Source organism: Tupaia chinensis, unplaced genomic scaffold, assembly GCF_000334495.1.
Source record: "Tupaia chinensis unplaced genomic scaffold, TupChi_1.0 Scaffold000131_1, whole genome shotgun sequence".
In the NCBI taxonomy this organism is placed as follows: domain Eukaryota; kingdom Metazoa; phylum Chordata; class Mammalia; order Scandentia; family Tupaiidae; genus Tupaia; species Tupaia belangeri.
Window position 1 is genome coordinate 758,377 of NW_006159600.1, and position 7,692 is coordinate 766,068.

Here is a 7,692-nt window from a genome sequence, read left to right on the forward strand (position 1 = left end):
TCTTTCCCTCTCTCTCTCTTAGTCTCTCTCTGGTGAGTGCAGGTGCCCTACAGCAAATTAAAAAAGAAAAAGTAATAAATATAATTAAATAAATACTTCTTAAAAAGAAAGAAAGAAGACTGACTGCTAAGACGCGCTGCTTTGGGAACAGCCCTTCCCCTAGAGTAAGGGAGGAAGGGGCCGGATCCCAGATGGCGACTGTGGCTCGAATCTGGGCCTAGAGGTTTGAAAGTCAGTGCTGGATGCCTATGTGAGTGTGCCCGAGGGCCCTACAGGATGAAGTGGGGGAGAAGGCACCCCTCGGCGGGCCTTTCTCCCTGTCCCCTCTCTCTGTCTCTGGCAAGTGCACGTGCCCTCTGGACAAGAGAGAAAGTGTTGCTTTCGTCACCGTCTGAAGGGGTCTGGAAGGTGACCAGGAGGACAGGGAAGGGGAGGGCTCTTCAGGAAGTAGTGTCCTGTCCAAGGCCCTGGAGTGGCGAGGGGGGCCGGGGGGGGGGGGGGGGGGGGGCCCGCCACAGTGGCAGCGGGGACCGAGTGGGGTCTTGCTAGGTGGAGTAGGGTCTGAGCACAGCAGGCTGCTGCGAGGGGAGGGGGCCTGGCTGTTTACTTCCACTCACCCCCTTGCCTGCCGAGTAGAGAGTGCATTAGCAAGGGGGACAGCCGACGCAAAGGGGCCGTGTTCTGGCCCTGTCCCCACCCTGGGGGCCCAAGCAGGCAGAGGTGGAGAAGGCAAAAGGCAGCAGCTTGGTCAGCGTGGTTCGCGGACCAGCCGCACGGCACCCGGGAGTTTATTAGACATGCGGATTCTCGGGGAGCCCGGTTAGGGAACCAGAAACCCGGTGGCAGGACCTGCCAGTCTTTTTTGCCAGATCCTCTAGAGATTCTGGCTTAGAGGCTAGGGGCGGCAAGACTCTCGAGCTGGCCTGCTTGGGTTGCTTTCTCACCCTGCTCTCCCCCGTGACTTGGGGAGAGTTCCATGACCGTGCCAGCTTCCTCTTCTGAGAAAACGGGAGTGGCGGCCACTTCCCAGACGTGGCAGAGCTGCTCCTTTTAAAGGTATTTGCCATAGAGTGTGTGCGGTTGCCTGATAGCCAGAGAGAGGAAAAGTGAGACTGCCGGGGGGTGGCCACTCTGCCTTCCCTTCTCCTCCATTCTCCTCTTGGGATTTTGGGCACGTACACACACATGCCTGGTGGGATTTCCAAGCTGCTGTGTGGGACTCAGACTTCGTGGGTCATGTGGGGTCCAGCGCCTTAGCCGCCATGCCACCAGCTGCCCTGTAAACAGACGGGAGGGCCGAGCGTTCTGAGCAGAGGCGGGCCAGAGATGCCAGCTTTTCGGGAGGGGACTGTCTCTGTCAGAGAAAGGGCAGGGAGGGGGTGGGAGCTGGGAGTGGAGGCTGATGCGAGGCCCAGGCAGGGGGCGGCCGTGGGTGTCCTTGAGGAGCAGAGTGCCCCCGATCGTCATCTGTCCAGCATCTGTCCGAGGTCAGCTGAGAAGTAAGGGAGCCTCCAGGCTGCAGGGGAAGGTGGATGCCGAGGACCGCGCAGGGGCAGTGTGCTCCCGCTCCCCTGCCCTCCATTCCCCGCGCTGTCTGGCCCCTGCTGTCCTCCCCGTCAGGCCCCGTGCCCTCTGACTCTGCTCTCCCTTCCCCACAGCGGGTGCGGATGGGCCCCTCTTCCTCTCCTGTCCCCTCCCCGTCGCCCAGCCCCACTGACCCCAAGCGCTGCTTCTTTGGGGCCAGCCCCGGACGCCTGCACATCTCAGACTTCAGCTTCCTCATGGTTCTGGGAAAAGGCAGTTTTGGGAAGGTTGGACTCCTGGGGTCCTGGGGGGACGGTGTCTGTGGGGAGGTCACGTTCTAGGTCCCAGGGAAGAGGTGGGGTGGGGACGGCCAGTCCGTGCTACGTTGGGGTGGGCGCTCAGTTCCTGGACTGGACGGGAGAAGGTGACATGTGGACGCCCGATGCTAGGCAGGGCGCCCAGGCCCGGAGTGGGGAGCACGGGACCTGCTGGCTCGCATCGCTGGCAGGAGGCCGGGCCCTTCCGTGCTGGTTCCCGACGGCCCTCTGCCCGTCTAGGTGATGCTGGCCGAGCGCAGGGGCTCCGACGAGCTCTACGCCATCAAGATCCTGAAAAAGGACGTCATCGTCCAAGATGACGACGTGGACTGCACGCTGGTGGAGAAGCGCGTGCTGGCGCTCGGCGGCCGCGGGCCTGGCGGCCGGCCCCACTTCCTCACCCAGCTCCACTCCACCTTCCAGACCCCGGTGAGGGGGCTGCCTCATCTCCGCAGTGAGACTGGGGTTTAGCGCCTGGCAGAAGCTTCGCGGGTGCTGGGGGCGTGGCCAGCGTGCAGGCGCTCTGGAGGGGCGTGGCCAGGAAGCCCGCGTCCCAGAGGTCCTGCGTGTAGCCAGTGCTCTGGACTGGAGGGCCAAGGCGCTGGGGCAGGGAGTGCCTGAGTGAGCCTGGGCCTCCAGGGAATGAGGGCTTCCCTTTGGATCCTGACCCAGGGCACCTCGGAAAGGGGGCGTCTCTCTCTCTCTCTTTTTTGGAGAGGTTTTTGCTATAGGGCACGTGTGCTTGCCAGAAAGAGAGAGAGACAGAAAGCGAGAAATCACCCCCCAGGGGGGATGACCACGCCGCAAGCCCTTCTCCATTCTCCTCTCAGGATCTTGGGCACGCACGCACACGCACCCCGCGTGAGTTTAAGCCACCGGGTCCAGGACTGGAACCATGGTTGACTACATGGGAGTCCAGTGACAGAGCCATTAGGCTCTGCTGGTCCCATGGGGGCGTTTCTCTTAAGACTGCAGCCTGGGGCAGAGACAGGTCCTCAGGGTCTCCACGGGACTACCTTAACTGCTAGGGACTCTCAATGGCATGACTGGCTTCCGGGACTTAAAAACGCATGTGTAGGCTGGCAGGAGGTGTGGAGGTTAAGGTGCTAGGCCCTAATTGGCCAGCCCGAAAGTCACAGTGGGTGCGTGCGTGCCCAAAATCCCGAGAGGAGAATGGAGGAGAAGGGATTGCAGCATGGCCATCCCCCCGGGGGGTGATTTCTCACTTTCCCTCCCTCTCTGGCTCTTTCTCCAGTGAGCGCACACACCCTATGGCAAATCTTAATATTAAATTAATAAATAAATTTCAGGCGAGGTCTGAACGTCGGTCCCCAGCAGGTGGCTGGAACTGCGTGTGTGTGAGTGCAAGCGTGTGCGAGTGTGGGAGCATCACGTGAGCACGCGTGAGAGGGCTTGGCTTCTGCAGGTTTCGGGAGCCGTGTGGGCCCTGGTCATTGCACCTGCTCATTGGGGGCCAGGAGGTAGAGGCTCCTAGTGGAGGGTTAGGGCAGTGGGGCTCTCGCAGAGGGAGGGCCGTTGCTGGGTCTCTGGTTGGGTAGACCCTAACCCCCTCACCCGTCCTGAGTGGGGCGCGTGCCTGCCGTCAGCCCCCGCCTCTCCGCAGGACCGCCTGTACTTCGTGATGGAGTACGTCACCGGGGGGGACCTGATGTACCACATTCAGCAGCTGGGCAAGTTCAAGGAGCCCCACGCAGCGTGAGTCTCGGCCAGCCCAGAGGGCGGAGGGCGGAGGGGCCAGCCGCTGACCTCACTCCTGCCCTGCAGGTTCTACGCTGCTGAAATCGCCATCGGCCTCTTCTTCCTGCACAACCAGGGGATCATCTACAGGTGAGCGGCCCAGGCCCTCCTGGGAGCTGGGCCGGAGGGAGGGAGTGGGACACAGCTCCAGCTTGCCCGTCACGCAGGGACCTGAAGCTGGACAACGTGATGCTGGACGCCGAGGGGCACATCAAGATCACCGACTTCGGCATGTGCAAGGAGAACGTCTTCCCCGGGACGACGACCCGCACCTTCTGCGGGACCCCCGACTACATAGCCCCCGAGGTAACCCTGGCTCCGCTGCCCTGGGTGCCCTCCAGCATCGCCGGGTAGGGCTGGGTGGGTGCCTCGTCTTCCCAGTGGGGGAGGCCGCCCCCGGGCTGTGACGCGAGTCAAGGGCATTGTAATCAGAGACCCCTGCCCCCATGTCCAGCAAGGTGCCCTACCGTGCTGTGCTTCCGTGTGGGCAGAGCTGGGTCTGAGTGGGTTCTCAGGGTGGGACCTGTGGGCGAGTGTTCTGAGAGAGAGAGAGAGAGAGAGAGAGTGAGCCAGCTCACAGGGGTTCCGAGTGAGCAGGGTCTGTTCGGGGCCACTCTGAGAAGGTGGGGCTATTTCTAGACACTGAGCAGGCCGGGCCCTCCCTGACAACACGGAGCGTGTGAGGCTGGGTACTCTGGCTGGGCGAAAGCTCACACAAGCCGTGTTGGACTCGGCTCCCCGACCCCGGGTTGGGGAAGCCTGCGATTTTAGGGGCAGGTGTAGCTCTCGCCCCGTAAGGGCCTGGAGCCGGCTGCGTGTGCGTGGCAGTGGCGGCGCTGGTCTCCTACAGGGGAGGAGGCTGTGCTGGCGGTGCCGTCCCTCGGGCTTCTCAGGTGATGGCTGCCAGTGCCCCGGTAATCGTGTCTGGGGCCACGGAACCTGACCGGAGGGCTGACTCACCTGCAGAAAAGCTGAGGCCCACACACGTATTTCGACCTCTGACTCGAGCCTACTGGGGCTGGAGTTCTTCAGAGATGTGCATTTTAAAAAATTCATTTATTTATCTATTTATTTATTTTAATTTGACCAGAGAGGGAAAGACAGAGAGAGAGAGAGAGAGAGAGAAAGCAAGCCTCCAGGTCCGGGACTTGAACCACGGTCGGTCATGTGGGAGTCCAGTGCCGGCCCCAGAGGCCTGCATTGTTTCATACAGCTCCTGAGGTGAGTCTGACATATATCCAGGTTTAAGAATCTCTGGTCTCTCTTGAGACCAGCAAACGGTGTAATGGTCACATCCCCAGAATCCCATGTAGTCGAGTCCCAGACCTGGTGGCTTAAAACATGCCAGGTGTGTGTGTGTGCGTGCCCAAAATCCCGAGAGGAGAATGGAGGAGAAGAGACTGTGGCATGGCCATTCCCCCTGGGTGGTGATTCCTTGCTTTCTGTCTCTCTGTCTCTCCAGCGAGCACACATGCCCTATAGTAAAAATCTCTCAAGAAAAATCTCTGGTCTCTGAAATTTAGCCCCTATTCCTGACTTTTGAAGAGGACGGTCCAGTTCCCCAAAATTCTATGTAGGTAGAACCTCTGACTTGGCCTAGGGTAGCAGTAATATTTTAGAACAAAAGGATGCTCTCGGTGGGTAAGCTCTGTCTCCCGAATTTCCTAAGGGCGGAGCTCTGGCCGTATTTGGAGTGGTTAGGGGCGGTGCTGAAAGTACGTGCAGTGGGCGGAGCTCCCAGGGACCAGGCCAGAGGGTTCTCGACTTCTTAGTTGAAAGCCAGGATTCCTGTGCTCCACCTGCAGATCATCGCCTACCAGCCCTATGGGAAGTCTGTCGACTGGTGGTCCTTTGGGGTCCTGCTGTATGAGATGTTGGCGGGACAGGTAAGGGGTGATGGGGAGGAGGCGGCTGGGCTAACGCTACACGTAGCGGGCACTCCCGGTTAAAGGGCCTGCATCTCTGGGCACAGGGCGGGGCCAGACCTGCAGTCCCAGTGGGGCGGGCCAGAGGGAGGCAAGGCGGTGGCGCTGTCCGTGGTCCTGAAGCACGATGACCGTGCAAGCCAAGAGCTCTCACACGGGGACGGGGTGGCGGTGGGGGGCGCCATGAAGTCCGTGCCCCTACATGCTAAAGTAGGGTCTAGTCAAGCTTGTGGACCCCTTCTCAGACCACTGCTTGTAAGTGGACAGAGACAAATAATAGGATCACAAAAGAAATCAGTCATTATGAAATATAGTTATTGAAATTTTTTTGGGGGGGGAGAGGTTTTCACTATAGGGCGCGTGCGCTCGCCAGACAGAGAGAGACAGAGACAGAAAACAAGAAATCATCCCCCCAGGGGGGATGGTCACGCCGCAATCCCTTCTCCTCCATTCTCCTCTTGGGATCTTGCGCACGCACGCACACGTGCCTGGTGTGAGTTTTGAGCCACCAGGTCTGGGACGCGATCCGCGGTTGACTACGTGGGAGTCCAGCAACATAGTCATTACGCTAACTGCTGGTTCCTGAAATTTTTATTTTTCAAAAAATGTGTATTTCTCCCTAGTGAGAGGCACAGAGAATGAGAATGAGAGAGAGAGAAGGAGAGGGCCCCCGACAGGGTCCTGATGCAGCAGTCCACCTTCAGCCTTCAGCCAGCCCCGACTGCAGGCCAGTATGTATGCGTCATGCACTCAGGGAGGGCTCTAGATTTGAACCAAGAACCTTCCCATGTGGGATACCTTCACAGAGCATTGTGTCTTATCGCTGTGCCACAGTCTGGTCCCCAAAACATTTTTTAGAGTTTATTTATATTTTTAAAAAATTTTAAAATAAGTATTTATTTAACTTTATTTATTCATTCATTTATTTTATTTATTTTTTTTTTTGGAGAGGTTTTCACTATAGGGCGCATGCGCTTGCCAGACAGACAGAGACAGAGAGACAGAAAGCGAGAAATCACCCCCCAGAGGGGATGGTCACGCCGCCATCCCTTCTCCTCCATTCTCCTCTCGGGACCTTGGGCACGCACGCACACGCGCCCGGCGTGAGATTTAAGCCACCGGGTCTGAGACACGAACCGCGGTCGACTACGTGGGAGTCCAGCGACATAGCCATTACACTAACTGCTGGTTCCCTTCATTCATTTATTTTGAATTTAACCGGAAGAGACAGAAAGAGAGAGAAAGCAAGTCACCAGGTCCTGGATTCAAACTGTAGTAGTCAGCCATGTGGGAGTGTCCAGAGCCTTAACCACCACGTCCCCAGTTTATTTATATTTTTAATAAACAAAAGAGACACAGAGAGGAAGAGAGAGAAAGAGAATCCTCAAAAAGCCCTGATGCCAGGATCGACCCCCAACCTCTGCCGGCCTGGGCCAGGAGCACTAAGAGAGGTCTCTGGGCTTGAACCTAGAACCCACCTTCCCATAGCTCAGCCTCTTGGAGTGTTGCGTGTTACCATTGTCTAGCCCTAAGGCTTTAAAAGTGTAATCGAATATAACTTCACTAACTAAATGCATTTAAGTGTCTCGAGTTACCTAAACATTGGGCAGTGCGTTGGACGGGGCGCTCTGATGACAGTGCGAGGTGATAGGGAGGTCTGACAGGAACCGTGGGCAGGCAGGACTGAGGGTTTGGAATGTCTGCAGCTCTCGTGACCATAAGGTATCTGTGATTCCTCCTGATGCGGAAGGCGCAAGAACAGCGTTCTTTAATAGAAAACACGCACTATGACAAAACTGTACCTGAATTTAAAAATGTTTTACACCCAAGTAAATGCATATATTTAAAACTTGTTTTGCTCTTGGGCATGTGTGCTCTCCAGAGAGAGACAGAGAAAGTAAGAAGGCACCACTCAGGGGGCTGGCCATGCTGCAGTCCCGTCTCGGCCACTCTCCTTTCGAGATTTTGGGCACACATGCACACCTATCTGGCATGCTTCTCAAGCCGCCTGCTCTGAGACTTGAACCTTGCAGTTGGCCATGTGGGAGTCAGCTACTTTTTTTTTTTTTTTTTTGGAGAGATTTTTGCTATAGGTCGCGTGCGCTCGCCAGACAGACAGAGAGAGACATAGAGACAGAAAGCGAGAAATCACCCCCCAGGGGGGATGG

General features: G+C 57.6%; 1 protein-coding gene across 1 annotated transcript in view; it reads left to right on the forward strand.

Moving 5' to 3' along the window:
• Positions 1-7,692, forward strand: part of PRKCG (protein kinase C gamma) — a 31,440-nt gene that overhangs the window by 20,312 nt on the left and 3,436 nt on the right. The window contains exons 13-18 of the mRNA XM_006144758.1: positions 1,659-1,811; positions 2,082-2,270; positions 3,466-3,557; positions 3,627-3,689; positions 3,767-3,905; positions 5,405-5,485. Of these exons, the coding sequence (XP_006144820.1) occupies positions 1,659-1,811; positions 2,082-2,270; positions 3,466-3,557; positions 3,627-3,689; positions 3,767-3,905; positions 5,405-5,485 (717 nt within the window). The remainder of the gene's footprint in view (positions 1-1,658; positions 1,812-2,081; positions 2,271-3,465; positions 3,558-3,626; positions 3,690-3,766; positions 3,906-5,404; positions 5,486-7,692) is intronic.